This window comes from Aspergillus aculeatus (genome assembly GCF_001890905.1).
Source record: "Aspergillus aculeatus ATCC 16872 unplaced genomic scaffold ASPACscaffold_13, whole genome shotgun sequence".
NCBI classification, from domain to species: domain Eukaryota; kingdom Fungi; phylum Ascomycota; class Eurotiomycetes; order Eurotiales; family Aspergillaceae; genus Aspergillus; species Aspergillus aculeatus.
Window position 1 is genome coordinate 1,029,549 of NW_017962988.1, and position 18,891 is coordinate 1,048,439.

At 55.0% G+C, this 18,891-nt stretch overlaps 9 protein-coding genes across 9 annotated transcripts; 3 read left to right on the forward strand and 6 right to left on the reverse strand.

Annotated features, from left to right (window-relative positions):
* Positions 1-26: 26 nt before the first annotated feature.
* On the reverse strand, positions 27-1,291 carry ASPACDRAFT_1858454 (enoyl-CoA hydratase/isomerase family protein). Its single transcript, XM_020197612.1, has 2 exons — positions 856-1,291; positions 27-788 (listed from the first exon to the last, which is right to left on the reverse strand). The coding sequence occupies exons 1-2, from the start codon at positions 1,191-1,193 to the stop codon at positions 284-286; spliced, it is 843 nt and encodes a 280-aa protein (XP_020054069.1). The 5' UTR covers positions 1,194-1,291; the 3' UTR covers positions 27-283.
* A 132-nt stretch (positions 1,292-1,423) lies between these two features.
* On the reverse strand, positions 1,424-2,824 carry ASPACDRAFT_53823 (uncharacterized protein; the record flags this gene model as incomplete). Its single annotated transcript, XM_020202802.1, has 1 exon — positions 1,424-2,824. One exon carries the CDS (start codon positions 2,822-2,824, stop codon positions 1,424-1,426), a length of 1,401 nt encoding a protein of 466 aa, XP_020054070.1.
* Positions 2,825-4,568: 1,744 nt separating this feature from the next.
* Positions 4,569-5,129, forward strand: ASPACDRAFT_62700 (uncharacterized protein; the record flags this gene model as incomplete). Its single annotated transcript, XM_020203817.1, has 1 exon — positions 4,569-5,129. One exon carries the CDS (start codon positions 4,569-4,571, stop codon positions 5,127-5,129), a length of 561 nt encoding a protein of 186 aa, XP_020054071.1.
* A 250-nt stretch (positions 5,130-5,379) lies between these two features.
* ASPACDRAFT_45830 (transcription initiation factor TFIID subunit 7 family protein) lies at positions 5,380-6,924 on the reverse strand (the record flags this gene model as incomplete). Its single annotated transcript, XM_020201687.1, has 1 exon — positions 5,380-6,924. The coding sequence occupies one exon, from the start codon at positions 6,922-6,924 to the stop codon at positions 5,380-5,382; it is 1,545 nt and encodes a 514-aa protein (XP_020054072.1).
* A 211-nt stretch (positions 6,925-7,135) lies between these two features.
* ASPACDRAFT_123636 (Bromodomain associated domain protein) lies at positions 7,136-8,410 on the forward strand. Its single transcript, XM_020196664.1, has 2 exons — positions 7,136-8,036; positions 8,093-8,410. The coding sequence occupies exon 1, from the start codon at positions 7,281-7,283 to the stop codon at positions 7,926-7,928; it is 648 nt and encodes a 215-aa protein (XP_020054073.1). The 5' UTR covers positions 7,136-7,280; the 3' UTR covers positions 7,929-8,036; positions 8,093-8,410.
* A 184-nt stretch (positions 8,411-8,594) lies between these two features.
* Positions 8,595-10,341, forward strand: ASPACDRAFT_45832 (pH-signaling protein PalC; the record flags this gene model as incomplete). Its single annotated transcript, XM_020201688.1, has 2 exons — positions 8,595-10,016; positions 10,084-10,341. The coding sequence occupies 2 exons, from the start codon at positions 8,595-8,597 to the stop codon at positions 10,339-10,341; spliced, it is 1,680 nt and encodes a 559-aa protein (XP_020054074.1).
* Positions 10,342-10,408: 67 nt separating this feature from the next.
* Positions 10,409-11,528, reverse strand: ASPACDRAFT_80488 (putative NADH-ubiquinone oxidoreductase 12 kda subunit). Its single transcript, XM_020205664.1, has 2 exons — positions 11,203-11,528; positions 10,409-10,897 (listed from the first exon to the last, which is right to left on the reverse strand). The coding sequence occupies exons 1-2, from the start codon at positions 11,426-11,428 to the stop codon at positions 10,809-10,811; spliced, it is 315 nt and encodes a 104-aa protein (XP_020054075.1). The 5' UTR covers positions 11,429-11,528; the 3' UTR covers positions 10,409-10,808.
* Positions 11,529-12,037: 509 nt separating this feature from the next.
* ASPACDRAFT_62704 (putative alpha-1,6-mannosyltransferase subunit) lies at positions 12,038-13,551 on the reverse strand (the record flags this gene model as incomplete). Its single annotated transcript, XM_020203818.1, has 3 exons — positions 12,038-12,695; positions 12,760-13,045; positions 13,107-13,551. 3 exons carry the CDS (start codon positions 13,549-13,551, stop codon positions 12,038-12,040), a joined length of 1,389 nt encoding a protein of 462 aa, XP_020054076.1.
* Positions 13,552-15,072: 1,521 nt separating this feature from the next.
* ASPACDRAFT_53825 (serine/threonine-protein kinase) lies at positions 15,073-18,250 on the reverse strand (the record flags this gene model as incomplete). Its single annotated transcript, XM_020202803.1, has 3 exons — positions 15,073-16,831; positions 16,881-17,281; positions 17,351-18,250. 3 exons carry the CDS (start codon positions 18,248-18,250, stop codon positions 15,073-15,075), a joined length of 3,060 nt encoding a protein of 1,019 aa, XP_020054077.1.
* Positions 18,251-18,891: the final 641 nt, after the last annotated feature.

Sequence of the window (18,891 nt, forward strand, 5' to 3'; positions counted from 1 at the left end):
GACTCGGAAGGATGAGCAATCAAGCCCAAGAATACTGTACATGTATATAGTTTTATTCATCAGATCCAAGTGATAGATACCTATAATCCAACGCATCTAGCGCAGAACAACTAAAACAGAGCAAGTGTTTAGCATATGTCCAAGAAACACCACAACCAACATCCACCATAACCCACCAGATCTTCATCCTCACCCTCACCCAATACCTCTTAGTACCCCTCCACCCCAGCTCCCAGCACCCAGTTCCCAGGCCTCATCCCCCAGCAACCGCTCCCCCAAAAGATCAAAGCTTAGCTTTAACCTCATTCTCCCAAGCCTCGACCCTTCCCCTCGCGGCCCCCTCCTCCTCCGCCTTCCGCTCCTCCACGCGATCCCGCCACGCCACCATCTCCGCATGCGCATCCAGAATCCCCAACGACTGCCGCCACATCTCCTCCTTCATCATCCCATAGATGCCCGTGGCAGCTTTCGTCTGCAGCCGGCGGTCGCGCAAGAACTGCACCGCCTCCGCCAGCCCGCCGTACGCGTCGACCAAGCCGGCCTCGCGGGAGGCGGCGGGCCCGCCGAAGCGCCGCGCCTCGAGCACGAGGTCGCGGAACGCGGTCGCCGACAGCTTCTCCCGGAAGACGCTCATCATGGGCGACTGCAGCGGCACCCCGAACTCCAGCTCGTTGATGCAGAGGTACCCCTTGCTGGGGTTCTGGATCCGGTAGTCGTGGTACATGGCCAGCATGAGGCCGCCGGCGAAGGCGTGGCCGTTCAGGAGGGCGAGGGTTGGCATTGGGTAGCTTTTGCGGTTGGTTAGTTATATATTTGAGTAAAAATGGGGGGTGGGGAGGAAAGGTGAAGACCTACGTAAGTACCCGCCGAAATAACTTCCATAACCATTTCTCGACGAAGCCCTCGGTGGACTGCGCGAGTTCGAGGTCGAGACCATTGCTGTAGAATTTGGGGATGCCGCTGGTGGTGATCACGACGCCCTTGGGGTAGCGGTATTCGATGATGTCGAGGGCCAGCAGGAAGGCGTCGATGAAGGTGGGTGTGAGGCGGTTGTCTTTCGGGGAGGTGAAGGTGAGGATGTAGATGTTGCGGTCCTGTTCCGCCGCGGACGGGTTCGTGCAGGTGAAGGTGCCGTTGGTGGAAGTGATGGGGATGGTGAAGAGGGGCGGCGGTGTTGGGTCGGGAGTAGACATGTTGGTGAGATGAGAAGATGCCGTGAGTTTAGGTGAATGTGTCTATGCTATACTTGTGGATTGTTATGATCTTGTACGATAGGTCAAATGTGGGGAGAAGTATGTAGTTTATTTCGGATGAGGGGAGCCGAGGGAGACACTGATAATGTAATCATGCCCATGTCCGCGGCATCACATGCTGCTAAGCTTCATCCATCCACTTCCTTCCTCCTACACATGCACTCAACCCACTATGCTATGTTCTCCTTCAACTCAATCTGGAAGCGCGCCTTCAACTCTCCACGCAGCGTCTCTGCAATTCGGGCATTCGTCCACGGCGCCACCATGCCCTTCTCCTGAATCCGACCCTCCAGCACCGCCAACACGCCCACTGCGCAGGGCAACCCCACCAATTTGGCCATGGCGCTGCGCGACCCAGGCCCAACCGGCTCACCGTACTCCACCAGCGTGCTGGTGCGTCTCTCTCGCGATCCATCCGCGTTCTCGATGTCAAAGAGATGCTGCAGCACGATCATATCCCGCTCGCCGGGCTGATACGCCATCTGCCGCTCCAACACGGCACACAGCGTATCCAGAGGCGTGTCACGTCCGTCCACCAGCCGGGTCCCATCGAAGAGTCCCAGCCAGCGAAGGCTTGACAGCACACGATCGATCTCCTCCTTATTCTCGCCCTTCTCAGCGAGGATGACCGAGCACTTCCTCACCACAGCGTCCTGCACATCTTCAGCAGAAGCAGACGCGGCAAGCCCCAGAAGCTGCGCCGTCAACTGCGCCCACGTCAGTCTTTCACTGAAGTTCGACGCAAGCGCCGGGATCTTCTCCTGGGAGAAGTACCCCAAGCCCACCAGCGCCCGAATGACCTCCGGGAACCCCGCGTACCGCAGGGTGCCCCGGAAGACCGTGTGCGCCTCCGGGATGGCGTAGGACTCCCGGAGACCAGCCGAGTCCCGATTGGGATATCCAACAAAATTAAATCCGGGGAAGAGGCCTTGCGCCGTGGCGGCCGCCATCAGGTCCTCCCCTTCCACAGAGGTGATCTGGCCGTCGCGGTACCACTGCGCCGAGTTGAGCAGCGCCAGGAGTCCACCCCGCGGGCTCCACGAGAACTTATACCCCAAGGGATTGTCGGAGTTTTCCGGGGCAGGCAGCGCGCCGCACCAGCTGGTGAACGCGTGGATCTTGCCCCCGGCCCGGTGGACTTCGTCGATCGTCTTCACCGCGTAGAGATGGTCGATGCCGGGGTCGAGGCCGATCTCGTTGAGGACGGTCACGTCGGCGGATCGGGCGCGGGAGTCGAGTTCCCTCAGCGCCGGAGAGATGAAGCTGGTCGTCACGACGGGTTTGCTGTGGGCGATGGCGGCTTTCACGACGATGGCGTGGTAGATGTAGGGGATGAGGGAGATGATTATGTCGGCTTGGGAGACGGTGGCGTCGAGCTTAGCCGGCTCGTTGGCAACGTCGAGGGCGATGGCTGTTGTGTTACTGTAGTTGCCTGCGAGGGATTGTGCGGCGCTGAGCGTGCGGCAGGCCACGGTGACATGGACCCCGGCGTCGGAGAGGGCTTGCACGGCTGGCTCGCAGACAAATCCAGCACCGAGAAGAAGAGCTCTCTTACCGGCGGCAGAGGACATGGTTGATATGGAGGATGGGGGTTTGCTGCTGACAATGGGAGAAATAGACGAAAGGAATGTAGAGTATGTGGGAAGGAAGATGCGCGGCAGAGGATAGACATATGCTCTGACAAGAGTCAACGGCAAGCAAGGCTGGCTACCAAGAATTCCCACTTTCACTGCAGTAGCCAATGGCTTCTTATTTCCCTCATATCTCCGCACTCCATTGCGTGCTCTGCACTATGAGTGTGGTGTGGGCTAAGGTAAGCATATCAAGCGCGGTATGTGATTCATGACTCACACTTGCTTGACCGCAGTGAGTGGCAATTGCATGAGAGCCATTAGCTGATTGTTCTCCTTATCATATTACATAGTAGTATAGCGGCAGTCCATTCAGCAGTGCACGAATTGACAACAACCGTGCGAAGTGCTGCCCCTCAATTACCTTGATGAGCATGCAGTGGACTATGGCTGCCATCCATACCGCCTGAAGCTTAGGTCGCTTGCATAACTACTTTAACCCCTGATTGTGACATAATGCGAATGTTATAACTTGGCCAGGCCATCATGCTTCACTTAGATAACCAGCACGCTGATTAGCAGCATAAAACTCCACACTCACTGTACTGTACAGTATATCCAAGTCAATCTCTCAGTGGCTATCTACACTTAGACGGATTCCGCAAAACAAGTCCCCCTCTATGCATTATCTTCCCACTACTAACTACACACAATATAAACCCGAAGACCTGTAATCATTTCAACAAGAGACAAGAGACAATGGAAGATCCCAAGAATCCCACCCACATACTCACGCTCCACCCCCGGCCACAACCCATCCTAAGAACACACCAACCTATTTATGCCTGCTAGTCACATATCCCAAAAGAGCCTCCAGTAATCACCGAAGACCATTCAAACACCTCATACTTACGAATAAATCGACAGAGCACTTAGCATACACCCCTATCCGCAATATCAACCACCGGCCTACAGGACAGCATCAACAACCCAATGACCTTCGAGAGTCTCAAGCAACACAATTCAAGCCATTCAATGCACACGGAGACAGAGGCAGAAAGCCAGAGTAGCCAAGTCCGGTTGGGTTGTATCCATCAAGCGATCACAATAACACATCCTTCTCGCACAGCGTGGTATACTACATAACTTAGACTCCGGATTCGCAGGGGGATATGTGGTCTCACTCTACGGAACTCCATTTAAAAAAGATAGTGGCTTTGCTCTGCTTCGGACCTATCCGAGAGGACAACTTGACGACCTTGTCTCAAATCATTTGATATTGGCAGAAAAGGTGGGTGGTGTTCTGATATCTGGGCGTTACATCGAGAATACAGTATATTGAACTCGCGCACAACTCAAGCAACAAAGTTAGATCTCAGCGAAACACGAAACAACTAATGATGGCAGATTTCGAAACGAGTGCGCATTATCTCCAGTTACCAATCCACCCCGGGGACCTAATCACAAATGCCCGATACCAATGAGGTCTCATCTCTCAGCTCGTCCCCCTCTCCACCCGCAAACCGACATCATCACTGACGTCATCCCATTCCAATACTCATAAACCTACCACCCAGCGCTCACTACCACCCAGCACTACAGACCACTACAAACCACTTTCAAACCACAGTTTCCGATCCCAGACACCTTTTACACGAAGCAAACACACGCCCACACCCACACGAGCAGATGATCCGATACAATCTCGATACCCTAGTCGAAAGAATTACTACATACAAACACAATGCAATCCACCCACCAACCCGACCAACCCGCCCACCCCCCAAAAGAGGCCGGCTACAACCAAACCTCCAACCCGGTGACACAGACGCCCTACGAGCAGCGCGCACCGCCCCAGCACCCCGAAACCCGACAGCGCGGGGACCCGACCTCCTCCATCACGCGGCGCACCGCCGACTCCCGCCCGGCCAACGATGAGCGCCTGCGCCAGCTGAACGCGGACCGCGAGCAGGAGCGCGAGGCCCTGCACCGGGCGGCGTCGGGGGTCGATCTGGAGTACGGGGTTGAGCAGCAGCCGGCGGAGGGAGAGATCGCCCACGCGGTGGAGAGCACCTCCGGCCGGGCGCGCGCGAGAGCGCAGGCCGGGGCCCATGCCGGTGCGGTGGGCAGCGCCAGTGGGCCCGGGGGCCCAGGGTATGAGAAGGGTTTGGCGGCGGATATGGACCGGAAGGCCGAGGAGCATGAGCGGGTCCTGGGGGAGCGGGTGGGACAGTCGCCGGCGGAGCCGGACGATGATGGGGTGTTGGCGGAGAGGGAGGCCGTCAGAGAGCGGAAGTTGAAGTAGATAGTGAGTTGGATGTCAAGGCGGCGGTCGCCAGAGGCACGGGGGATCCTGTTGTTGGGTGAATGCTCGCGCTTAATGACCTGAGAGGTTTTTGTGGATAGAGCTCGTTTTTGGGAAATGAGGTAAAAAACGATTTTCTGATTCGTTTGTCGTATCTGAGATATTTTGAATGATTAATGTGGACATAATGGTTTTTTCTGCGGCTGTCTGACCAGGCGATGCCGCGAGGGTATCACAGTATATATCAATTTCAGTCATCAGCATCGTCTCCTTCTCCGATGGATACCTTCTTCAATGCCAGATCCTGCTTCAGGTCATTGATGCGCTTGGCCAGCTTGTTCTTAAGAATGGCGTTCGGCATATTCTCCCACTTGACTGTCTCGGCACGAATCAAAGCCTCCAGCTCGTCAATTTCCTCGCGCTGCTGCTGTAGCTGGCGTTGTTGCTCCAGCTGCTCTTCATCCATTTCGTCGCCCGGCTCATCATTATCCTCACCATCCGATCCGTCACTCTCGTCGCCCGATGTGTCGGCTGCTGGTGTGGAGGGTTTGGTCGCCATAGGCGTGCCGGCCTGGTAAACTCCAGCGTCTGAGTGCGGACCGCTCGCAGCACCGGCGGCAGCGGCGGAAGCAGCAGCAGCAGCAGCAGCAGCATCGCCCTCGTCTCCGGCAGCCAAAGCAGCCTCCATTTCGGCTGCGAGAGCGTCCTCGAAATCGTCTTCAAACAGAGCCCCAGCGTCCATACCTTCATCAATCTCGCCCTCTGCATCCTGCTCTTCGTCGTAGTACTCGTCACCGTAGTCTTCATACTCCCCACTTTGCACTATACCCTCGTTCCGATTCAACGAGGCAGCGTCCACCAACTCGTAGCGAGGCGGGGCTATCGAGGCTTCGTCCTGCGCGACCATCTCCTCCACCGCTTTCTCGACCTGTTCGATCGTCCGGGTGCTGACCCGCTCACGGAACCGACGCCTTCTAACCCACCGTAGAGGCGGCGCCAGGCCATGCGGATACTGCAGGTTCTTGTCATCCGTTAGGGAAACCTCGTCCGGTATTGGATAATCCAGAGCCTCCTGTTCATTGGCTACAGGTCCCAGGATCAGCAGCATCTGGCAGATATCCGCAGACTTGTACCATCCGCGCCGATCCCAACTCTTCATACCCTCGATGATGCACGGCAAGTCCACCAGCGCGGCGGCGTACTGGCGGTCGCGGACCTTGAAGATGGCACGGCGGCCTTCGCGCGTCAGCGGCTTGAAGGAGAACTCCGATCGGTCGAAGCGGCGCTCGGCGATGGCACGGCGGAGATATTCACAGTCGTCCCCGGGCAGCATGCGTAGGATAAACTGCTCTTCGATCGCGGGATCGATCTCCGTGTCGGAGGCTTCTGAATCGTAGCCAACACCGGTCGGGCGATTGGGGACCAGCCCCTTGTTCTTGATCCGGATAGACTGCACGCCGGGTTTCTTGGCCGGGTTAATCAGCTTGAGGCGTTTGGGGCCTGCTGCAGCGGATGCGGTCGCGACGGCGGCGGCGGCGGCGGAGGACGGTTCTGGTACCGCGGGCCCCTCTGCTGGGCGCTTTTTGGACGGCTTTTTCTTCTTCGGCTTTTCATCTTCTCCTGCTCCTTCGGCAACGGATGGTTTCCGTGGGATCTTGAGCGTGATCTTGCGTTGAGGAGTCTCGGTCGGCTTGGGCGTAGGAGGGGCAGGCTGGGATGGGGTTGAGGGCGCTGAGGCTTTCGCCTTGTTCTTATTGAAGGTGAGCTTCAGAGACGGCCGGGGGGTCTCCGACATGACGAAAGTTGTTCCACCAGACTGGCGGCGAGTATCAGCTGTCTAGATTCAATAATACAAGGCGGATTCCGGAGGTTCTGAGAGAGAAAATGAGAAATAAGAAGGCGAAGGGTGTAATGGCAAGAGGTGGTGATGAAGGGTGGTAGGCGGAGGGAGGAAAGAAAGGCGGAAGAGCGACACGGCCTGGTTGGATTCCGCTTGTTCCTCCTCAACTTTCCATCCTTATCTTCTCCAATTCATGTGCACGCCTCAACTACCTTGTTCTTCAGCTTGATTTGATCAATCGCCCGATAGAGAAGGCTCCCTCACTTTAACCTGACCTCTATCACACCTCACTGCCATCGAATTCTCCAGCCATGTCCGGCTCCAATCTACATAACGCTCTTCTCCGCCCTCCGATCATTCAAATCCTGCGCGCTGCAGGCTTCCACTCGACGCGTCCCTCAGTCCTAGACACTCTTGCCGACCTCACTGCCCGATACATTATGCTCCTTGCCTCATCCACAAGCGCTCATGCAGCTAACGCCCACCCCGAAGACCCCATCCCCGTGCTCGAAGATATTTACCAGGCCTTACAAGATGCAGGCGCGTTGCGGCCGCAGCTGCGGGAGTGGGAGGAGGAATGGCAAGGGGAAGAGGACATGCGAGGACTAGAAGGGTTTCTGTCGTGGTTCACCGGCCCCGCCAACCGCGAGATCCGGCGCATCGCTGGGTTCGTGCCCAGTGAAGGGGACATGGTGGACGCGGACTCCCTGGAGAAGGAGGACTTCCTGACAGCCCTGAAGAAGAAACACAGCAAGACGGGAGAAGAGTCGCGATATGCGGGGACCGTGCTGGGGAAGAGCGGCGAGGAACACCCGATCGTGATCGAGGGCGGTGCGCCGACCCTGCAGGATTGGGGGTCCCAGATGCGATCCCGTGCACCCTATATGGCCGACAGCGACTCCTCAGTGGTGAGCAGTGCACCGAGCAATTTGTCTGATGGAGAGGGAATGGACGTGTGATGGGATAGATGGAAGTGTGTCGCATTCTATCTACGATGACTCTTTTGGTTTCCTTGGTCACTTTCGACCATGAGACCCAGTACCCCAAGTCAAGCGAGGGATCTTCGCGTATGAGAATATCCCCTTCTACACGTTTGGGACCCAATTCGCTCATTTGACCCCAGTTGGCTGGTCCAGCTGAACGGCATTGCCAGTAGCAGAAAGCCATCCCATTCGCCATCTGGCTGGGGGCACAACCTCCTTCGACCTAAATCGTTGACGCAAAGCACAGGAGCTACGCCATTCAGAATCGCAACATAAGCGGTGTAGCCGAGTCCAGCGCAAACTTGAGAAACAAGAGGACGATGTCATTGCGAAAATGCATCTGAGGGATGGCAGGACAACATGGAGGGTTTTATGTATCTACCTTACTAGGGGCGCAATTCAGGAGCCCCGCGTACTTGAGATGAGCTGGATGTATGAAACATCTCAACCACTAGGATGAATCCTTATGATTCTGTCCTACAATATGAGAACTTCTAGGCAATGCTTGGTTGGCCGGCGGTGGGTGGTTTCATCCAACCGCCAACGGATAACTGATAACTCCGTAGTTCCACCTCCGCTTCTCCCCTCACTTTCCCTCCTCCTTTCGACAACAACTCTCCGCACCAAACACGCCCACCCACCATGGTCTACGCCTTCACCCTTCCGACCACCTCTCATCTCTCCTTTCAGAACTTCCTCTCATCCAGCACACATCCATCCCTCCCGCAAGCAGCCACCACCGCCCGGCATGCCCTGCGTCAGGCACTCAAAGCCCACAAGCGTCTACCCCGCGGCCCGCAACAAGACGCGCACCTATCCACCCTCCTGACCACCCTCACTACCTACCTCCCCTATCTCGAAGCCATCTCCAGCGGTCTAAGCAGCAAGCCCAGCGACGCGACCAGCGAAGAGATCGAGATCACCCTGCACAGCGAAATCGTCACCTTCTGGCGCCCGACTCTCACCACCGCACCCAGCACCACCCTATCACTCAAACACCTCCCTACCTCCCCATCCGCCTTTTCACCCAGCAGCGGAGGCGGAGGCGGCAGCAAATTTCTCGGCGGCAGCGGCCACCGGATCCGCGGCGAGGGCATTGACTTCGAGATTGCCTACGTGCTCACGACGCTGGGCTATGTGCTCAGCCTGCTGGCGCACACGGGGCTGATGCGGACGCTGTACGCCGCGACGACCCCGACGCCGGACCAACGCACCGCCGCCGTCCAAACGGCAACCCGATACCTCCTGCAAGCCAGCGCCATCCACAATCTCCTCGCCTCATCCCCTGCCTTCGCGACCGCCGCCCGCGCCATTGCCGCGTCGACGTCGACAACATCGACATCCCCGCAAGCAGCCACCACCACCACTTCTACCGCAACAACCCCTTCCCTCCCTGACCTCGACCCAGGCACCCAAACCGCGCTCTCCGCCCTCGCCCTCGCAGAAGCCACCCTTCTCGCCGTCCTGAAGGATGACTCCTACGTCTTCGCCTGCATTCAGGCCCGGAATCCCCGGGACAAGGATTGGATGGTGCGGGCGCCGGAGATCCCCAAGGTGCGCGCGCACCTGTTTGCCCGCCTGTGTATCCGGGCGGCCGAGTACGCGGAGCAAGCGGCGGCGGGGCTGGGGTCCGTCGTGGGGAAAACCGGGAAGACCGGTGCCATTGAGGAGGAGCTGCTGGGGTACACGCGGGTGCTGGGACGGGTGGCGCGCGCCCGCGCGTGTCGGTTCTTCGGGGTTGATGCGGAGTTGGCGGGGAAGATCGGGGAGTCGATCGCGTGGTTGCAGGCGGCCAAGGGGGCGCTGGGGGTGAGAAGCCGCGGTGGCGGCGGCGCGAAGACGGAGGCGGAGAAGGAGGTTGGGTCGAAGGGGGGTAGTAAGTTCTCCAGGTTCAAACAGGGGTTCAAGGAGAAACTCGAGGAGAAGAAGATGGAGAAGGATGCTGGGTCGCAGGGTGGTAGTGTTGATAAGAAGGAGCTCGGGCCGGGAGACAATGCGGGGAGAGACGAGGAGGGACGGGTGATTGAGATGTTGGAGACCAAGTGGGTGCGGATGAACAATACGGTTGGTTTTCTTTTCTTCCTGCTTTTGTATGAGTAGTGGGAAATGATGCTGACGTTTGAGACGACAGATTAACACCCAGTTGATACCGCCGTCGGCGGATCTGTTGGCGAATTTACCTTCGGGTCGTGATATTCATGCTCCGCCGGGTGCGTACCGGATCCCCTCGCTGGACGAGGAGCAGCTGGTGCGCATGCGTGCGCCGCCGGCGGAGGATGAGTTTGGGCCGGGCAGCGATGTCGAGGAGAGCGATGAGGAGCCTGCTGGTGTGTCGAGGGTGTGGACGCCTGGGACCGTGCCGGGGCGGACGGATAGTGCATATTATTGATACCCCGTTGGTGAGCGGAGTAGTTGTTTCCAGGTAGCAACATTCGTCTCATACAAAATCGAGTCCTGATCACATTAACTTACCATCCCTTTACTCCAACCCTCTCTTAATTCTCTGCTCTACATACACCAACCTGACCATTCCCGGCAGCCTGAACCAGAAACACAAAGCAAGAGATGATCCCAATGTCGATATTTTCCACCCCAAACAAATGACATGCATAGCATAGGTGAGGAGGTGTGTAGGTAGGTAGGTAGTATAGCTAAAGCAGACAAGAAACAGAAAACCGTAAAGAAGTTTCGAAAAGAAAAACATGTAATACAACCATGACACACAAAAAAAGAAGATGATATAGTATAAACACCATCCCTGGCCCCTGCGATGCTCATCACCAGGGTCATGAAAAGTCCCCTCCCCATCCATTTCCTTCACTCAATTCTATCCCTCCTTTCACTCCTTCAAAGAATTCAAGCAGACTTCTCCTGCGAGAAGTGGTTCTTCTCCTGGAAGAGATAACCCTTGATCTTGCGCTCCCCGAGGAGTTCGAAGTATTTTTCTAGACACCAAGCAGAAAGATATTAGCATATGTCCCAAGCCTCACTGAAAAAAAAAACAGCAGACAACTGAGTGTATGATCCCAGAAAACCCAGCAAATCTCCCGGGAGATAATCATCCATCCCCAATCCTCCTCAGTCTCAACCTCAGTCCTCAGTCCTCAGAACTCAACCACTCCCAAATCCTCGTCCCATGCAACCAAACCCCAAACCCCGTCCAATTCTAACCCCAAACACGCCCAAAGAGAACCACAACAGAGCAAACCACAACAAGAGCAGTCAACCAGACGGAAAAAAAAACACATACCCCTCAAAACCCCACACTTCTCGAGGTGGTTGACGCCCTCGCGCGCATAGCACTTGCCCAGCTCCTCGCCGACCAGCCGCGACATCATGCTGCGGACCCACTGCTCGCGAATGATGGCATCGCGGGCGTTGTGCAGCGCGACGTTGTCCTCGTAGTCGACGCCGTCGTAGGTCGGGGCCACGGTGGGCTTCTTGGCCAGGAAGGCGGCGGATTCCGGGGTGGGCATTTTGGTCGGGTTGGATTTTTTCGGTTTTGTTGCGGATAGGAGAATTCGTTGGCGGAAGGGAGTTCGCTCCGAGATAAAGGCTTGTGGTGCTTAGTGGTCGAGAGGGTTCAATTGCGGATTGGGAGAGCGATGATGGTCGGAGTGTTCGGACGGAGGTTCATGAAGTTCGGACGGAATTGAGAAGAGGATGGAGCAAATGCAATTGAGGGGTTGTGATTGGGTGGAGCGGCTGGGCGGTCTGCGGTGCGTACAAGTTATTGAGCATCCCCATTCAAGCTGGCACTGCGGGCAAGAATACTAGGGTGGGCGGGAGGGAGCTGGTGTGCTGTTTTCATCGGCGGGTTGTGATGATTAGTCATTATGTGTTTTATGAAGGCTGGTTTGCAAATTTGAGTAAGTTACTCGATATACGAGCGATGTTTTATGTGACGACAAGTTCGCTTGAATAATCTAAGTAGTTGACTGAGTTCCTCATCGAATAAATATACTCATACAATGACCGGTACCGAAACGCCTTGCCAATCTACAAAGTCCACATTATTGCACAAGTACCCCCCAAACTCCTCATCTCCTATCATGCAGGCCTCACAAACCCGTCGTAAACACCTATCATTGCGTCTCCTCTTCTATGCGAGGAAAGAGCTTGTCGCGGAGCTCGTTCAGCCGTTCCTTGACCCGCTCCCATGGGGGACGATTCAACTGTTTGCTGTACTCGCGATACTGGTACATCTCACCCCAACAGTCCCGGCCAAAGTTACAGCCTGCCATATTGACCAGGAAATCTCCCTCGTCATAATGAACCTTTGGATCACCCCCGTCGCCGCAAGCGCCAGGAGGGAAGGAGTTGATGTGCCGCTGCGGAAGGAAGCCCACCCCGCTGCGGACCCACGGCTGGTTGGTGTAGAGATACTCCAGCGCATCCTGCTCCTTGTGCTCCCACTCCATATGCTTCTGTTCGTACATCACGGGGTCCCACCAGGCGTCCAGCAATCGATCGGCCCAAAGGGATCGTCGAATGAAGAAGGAGCCGAGGTTAAACCCGCCGCAGTCTTGCGACAGAAGAAAATTGATCGAGGACGTATCGTTATCCCCGCTGGGAGAGAGAGAAACCTGATCCAAGTAGGGCTCGTTGAGAGGATGACTGATACCAAGTGGGTTATAGACGTTGATATCGCGATAAGCAATTTCGTCAAGCCGGTGGAATATATGGTCCTGCAGGGAGTACGAGTACTCCATGATCCAGGTGTTCAGGTCCAACCACCAGAACCTACAACAGCAGGATTAGCCATCACGCACTCCCTCTTTCCCTTGGCTAGTACAACATGACTTACCACTCCGCATCGGGGTATTTGCGCATGGCTTCCCGAATGATGTCAACCTTCTCCCAGTTTTCGCGCCATTCATGTGAATAGCGCTTCTTGGCCAGCATGTTGACCGTCTCTAGCTCGTACCCCCAACGCTTGGCGTAGTGATCCTTGTTCCCAATGCTGTTGCGCTCGATCGCCCATTCCCGCGCGCCCTTCCACTCCATCACTCCTCCTTCGATATTCGACTCTAGGATAATGACGAACTTGCGCCCACCACCCAATGATGACCGTCGGTAGGCCTCAATGATCCCTGTAACAATGGGTCAGTGAATCGTGTGTTGCGCGCGCAAACGACATCTGTCCCTACGTACGTGTCCACAGAAAGACATATCCGAGCGCGAAAGCGACCAGAACCAGTAACAGCCGCGAACGCCTACGTCGAAACACCGCCCTGCCAAATCCCCAGGAGCGCCAGCCGTCACCGGAACTAGTGGACGGGTACCCACGCCCGAATTCGTCCTTATCAACGTAGCCACTCGGGGATCCTGATCCTAGGCGAAAGCGCGGCAGCGTCGCAGACAACTGACGCCTCGACCGCGAGAAGAATCCGTTGTTCTTGGTTGCGAAGGATGGATAGCCTCGCACCTCGTCGCTCTTGGCTTTGGCGACGGCCCATGAGATCCCACTCGGGCCTAGGGCGGTCGGAGAGAGCAAGCCACTGTGAGGCGTGGATGTGCCACTGCCGTGTGTGAATCCGGGGCTGGACCATCCTCCCACCCCCGGCGGGTGGGGAGATGGTGACCGGGAGAACGACATGGGCGGGGTGTCGGGGCCGAACGAGACGAGAAAAGTGGCAATTCCAAGCGAACACAACGGCCACTCAAGCTGAGGTGTTAACGAACAGGTAGTCGGCGCAACTGTCGGAGGAGACGAGCGCGTTGGGAGAGGGATACCGACTCATGGACAGAAGGGCTGAAGAACGAGGAACAGAGAGAGAAAAAAAGGACCCGGAGCGCCGTGAGGGAGAGATATGGTCGACATGGAGGCTACTAGATAACAACAACCAAGCCATTTGAGAAGAAAATTAAAAGTAAAATTAACTGGTGGACGGAAAAGGAATGGGAGACAGGAACAGGCACAGAAACCCATCCGTGAACGGGCCTGCCCGTTTCCGTCGAACTCGAGGGAGTGGATGGCCACTTGTCACTCGCAACGGTTCATTTCCAAGGGCACACGCTAGGGGTGGCCCCAGCAGAACCACACCGTGAGTTCAAGCGGTTTAGGGACGGACAGAGCTACGGCCATGAGGTCGACAGTCACCGGGAATGTAGGTAGTACTGTGTAGAGCCGAATTCTACCCTTCCGCGCGCGCGCGCGCGCCTCTACTTTCGGTGGGACATGGCCATTGTTCATGAAAAGTGCAGATACTTGGGCTGTACAAAACAATTCTGGTGACACGAACACAATGAGCAGCCGATTCTCAGACAAGATTAGGATTGGGGGATTTGCAATCGGTGGTTGGTGGGGGTTAGAGAAAAGGAGATGAAAGACTGTTACCAAAGGAAATTAAAAGCAATCAACCTTCAATGGGGAAGAGCCCCGCCCCCTCGCTTGGACCACAGCGAAGGACTTTTTGTCTGGCTGTTCTGCCTGGCATTCTTCCGGGTGCGGCAGTAGCTGGACCGATCCATCCATAACACTGTCTCATATCTGCCACAGTAGGGATGATCAGGAAGGAGCCTCATGGTTCGAATGTATCGGTTGATTGAGTTCGTGTGCTCATACTGAGTACAACCCCGATATTAATGATGATGGAGAACTTGAAGACGATTGATAGTGCAATTGAAGCTAAGTCGGGCTAAAAAGTAGGGGCTCCACCACACTAATCTCCAAGACTAACCCAATGGGTTGGGAGTTCGTCTCAGGGTCACTCGGCCCGAACTGAGTATGTACAGCCCAGTACAGTACTCTATCGTCTCAGCTGATACTGTAGACTACATGACAACCACCTCGACACTTTTCGTCTCACCACGAGAATAGGAAAATTACCATAAGATGTAAATGTTCTCAGCATATGCAGTAAGTATACAACAGCGTAAATGATCTCACAGGGGGTGTATGTCGTCTGGCTTTTCATCTTCAACATTCAATCGTAGTTCCGTTTCATGGGCGATCAAACAGTAACCCGTCCCAGTTTTCCTGAATTCAGCACAAATCCCAACCCAAAAATAAGTCCCAGCTTTCCAAAAACGATTATATAAAACACCCATGTTCCTATTTGACAAGCCCATTTGGCTCACCTTGGTTTCTGTCCGACTCGGCCAAGCAAGAACCCTCTCACTTCTTTCCATACTCTGTAAGTACCGGAATTTGGTTAGCAGCTTTCTCCTTGGGCATCAGCACTTTGCGCACTGTGAACCCCTTCTCGGTTTCGGGTCGTCGACGCGCGCTGTCTCCATGATAAAACTCGCATTCGAACTTCAATGACTTGTTTCGATGTTGCCAAATAGTAATGACGTCGCCGGTGTAAAGCTTGCCAAAGTGGAACCCCTCCCGATTGTTCTTGTCCCCTTCAGGCCCACGTCGCAGCTCAGTGCCATTTACCCAGATACATTTGCGTGTTTTGGTGGACAGAATGGCCATTACCCCCGGGACAGTTAGCCAGTCTTTGCCTTCGGCGATTTTGGCTTCGATGGCTGGCGCCCAGAAGGTGACCTCCAAGGCATATGCAGGAACCCGTGTGTCCATCGGGTCGGGATAACAGATAGTTGCTTGGGGCCCCCGACCCCATGAAGTCATCCGGCTTTCCAAGCAAAGGGTGAGGTCGAATACCGATCCGGGCAGGGTACTCAACTTGCCAAGGAGAAGTCGAGGCTCTTTCCGTTGAGGCATAGGTTGCGGAATTTGAAGTGGCACCTCATCTGGTTCAGGATCAGGTTCTGCGGGCGGTTCCGGAGGTTCTGGTCTCTTGCTCATATCAGGAAGCTGCTTCCCTGTTTTGGCATCGATGGTATTGGCCAGTTCGATACTGAAGATTTCCACTTCACCGCTTTGATCTTCAGGCTCTTGGGTCTTTTGCTTGGAGAAAGGCTCCGGACTTGAACTATCACTGGCAGTATCAGGCATGGGCAGCTCTATCCGTCGACTGAATATGGCCGAAGGCTTGGGGGTCTCATCAACAACATTGGTCCGCTGTTTCGTGCTCGAAGGTTGCTTGACCGGGTCGCCTATGTTCGCTTTAGTTGGCGGTTCCTGTGCCTCGGCGCCCTGGGGAATGGGACTCGATGTGCCAGGGTCGCGTGAGTTCACGTTCAGCTGCCCAATAAGTTTCTCAGCTCCCATCAAGCTAGGTGCAGATCCGGCAATGGGGTTTTCCGGGAGGGAGAGGATAGAAAATAGGCTGTTGCCGTCGCTTATCATCGACTCACCAGTTGAAGACACAAAGTCATGGATGCTGTAATCATCGCCCTCGAACGCTTCCACATTCTCCCCCAACGCGTGGGAACTGTGGAGGACTGACGGCGTGATCTCACCAAAAAGGCGTTTCGGGGTAGATTGTGCCACTGGCTGAAGGGACGCGAAGCTTTCAATTTCCGGAAGCGATGGGTAATGGATATTGGCAGGGGGGTAATCGAGTTTAATCTTTTTAGATTGAGCCAGGTCGTCCCCCTCTTCATCTAGGATTTGTACCGCGTTCTCGTTGAGCGAAAGCTGGGATGCGTCCAGCTCGTCCTCCACATCTTCCCCGATGTCTGAAAGCTCCTCGACGACGTCAGGGTTGACCTCGTCGTCCCCGTACTGGTCAAGATCGGGGATATTTGCGATCCATGGATGCTGGAAACATTTTTTCTGATTGGGTCGAGAATGGGGATCACGAGTCAAGAGCTGAGCAACAAAGTCGATGCCGTCTTCTGAGACTCCCACTGCACGAAGCTGGGAGTAATCGGCATCCTCGGTCATGATGATTCTAAGCATCTGAGCTCCCCTGTCATCGCCCCTCGGAGCGAATGGAGGGACACCGGCGAGCAAGTGGAAAAGGACGGCGCCCAGCGACCACATATCGACAGATTGACCGTAAGGAGACGTTTTCGGAGGTCTGAACATTAGTACGTTTTCAAGACAGAGGCAGACATCATTCTACTTACGGATCGCCCAACCTACGCCGCTTCTTGATCTCCCCGCGCCGGTATGTCTCATATTCAGGATAAACCTCAGGGGCACAATAGAGCAGAGTACCGCAGAAGGTCCTTAAGAATGTCTCTTCCTGAACTACTTTTGAGAGACCAAAGTCTGACAATTTGACCCTCAGTGGATCGAAAGAGGAAATCAGGATATTGTCGGGTTTGATGTCACGGTGTGTGATCTTGCGGGCGTGCAGATACTGCAATGCATGCAAAATCTGACGGGCCATAGGCTTCACCATGTCCTCTTGGATTTTGCCATGCGATTGTAAGTAGGTTGACAACTCGCCGCAAGGAACGTACTCCATGATGATGTAGATCCAGCGCTCGTGTTCGTAGTGGTCTATGTATTGTACAATGTTAGGCTGGAATGAGTCCAAAGTCATTAGCTATCACGATCCGAAGCGGCGGAAAAGGAAAGGAGGAAGCGTTACATGTTTTAAGTCTCTCATGATTTGCATCTCATTATCAACTTTCTTGTCGAGTATACCGTTTTTCATGAATCGTCGCTTGTCAAGCTCTTTGGCGGCATATACCGCTCCATGCTGCTTGGTCGCGAGCTTATAGACTGTTGCAAAGGCACCTTTTCCAATCTGGCCGGTGACATTGTATGTTGATCCTCCAGACCAGTGCATCCCGTAGGTATTGGAGCCTGACAACTGCAAGGCCGGTGCGGGTGTCGCGCGAGGATTGCGCTGAGTCTTGCCGGGCTGTTGAGGTTGAAGCTTTGAGATCCGCTCGAAGTAGCGTAGTATGTTTTCGGTGTACTGCATCATGTAACCATCCCGGGAGGGCATGCGGACAATGAACCGAACCTCATCTGAAGCGTGGTCTCCATTCATGACTTGAATCACCGAACCATTGACTAACATACGGCTTTTCTCTTTCTGAGTCTTCCGGAGACGGCAGTTGTCCACTATCGTACCATTGGTGGAGGTATCTTCGAGCATGAGAATGCCGTCCTGGGTCAAGAAGATACGACAGTGCGTGTTAGAGATTCGTCCCATATTGCCCTGCGCTGTGAGCAAAAGGTCGCAGCGGGCTGGGTTTCGTCCGAAGTAGAAACCGGCACATGGGTCGCGTACTTGGGATGATAGGCGAAGAGCGAAGTCCAAAGCAGCAGTATCAGAACATTCATAATCTAATGCGTGTCTTTGCAGAATGTGCTGGGGACTTTGGCGGGCGGTCGCTGCCACGGCTTCGTGCGCTGCAGGCGAGTTGGGGTGTAGGATACAGATGATGTCTGTCACATCATCTTCAAGAAGACCAGAGTTGTTGTAGCCAGCACGGCGAGGGTCCGTACACGGCTGGGTTGATTCCTGAGTTGCCTCCATTTGTGATGATGACAAGCGTTTGCAGTGAGTGATAAAGACAGGCGTTCAAGCTGTGAAGCGTGTATATGGGCAGAGATAACGTGAAGCTATAGACAGAAAAAGACTGGGAGTGAAAAGGTAGTGTGTTCGTGATTAGTCGTGAAAATGCAAGGAAAGATATGCGTAACCAAGGCGATTACCAACACGGCTGATCCGCACGGCTGCATCCAAGTATAAGCCTCTGCAACATCCACTTTCCCATTTTATGCGTGCGGTTCGTGATACAAAGCGCCAAGTGCTCTTACCTCGCGAGAACCAAGAACTAGCGCCTTATGCACACAGTGCTAAGTCTTGTTTATCCCGGGGCAAGCTCTTGAAAACCAAGGTAGTCTGTCCACAACGGTTGATACTGCCTGGTTAGTTGTCACCGGCTGTAAGCAGATTAACTATGTATCGCGCGCTCTAGCACCAAAGAAAGCAAGATCAAGCTGGTGTGGTATTTGAGCTCTTGATCGACTCGAGCTTCGGCGAGCAATCGTACGCGTTGTGTATGTTCAAGCCCTCGATGCAGCGCAAAGCTGACTCAGTGAAACAAGGAGTGAAGGGAGCGGTGTCGACCGGGCCGTATGGATCGGATAATGCGAGCTTTCATCTAAGCATAT

Coding starts and splice junctions, on each gene's coding strand:
- ASPACDRAFT_1858454 (XM_020197612.1), bottom strand. CDS start 1,193: ATGTCTACTCCCGACCCAACACCGCCGCCCCTCTTCACCATCCCCATC. Junction 789..855: donor TTATTTCGGCGGGTACTTAC/GTAGGTCTTCAC, acceptor CAACCGCAAAAG/CTACCCAATGCCAACCCTCG.
- ASPACDRAFT_80488 (XM_020205664.1), bottom strand. CDS start 11,428: ATGCCCACCCCGGAATCCGCCGCCTTCCTGGCCAAGAAGCCCACCGTG. Junction 10,898..11,202: donor GAAGTGTGGGGTTTTGAGGG/GTATGTGTTTTT, acceptor CTTGGTGTCTAG/AAAAATACTTCGAACTCCTC.
- ASPACDRAFT_123636 (XM_020196664.1), top strand. CDS start 7,281: ATGTCCGGCTCCAATCTACATAACGCTCTTCTCCGCCCTCCGATCATT.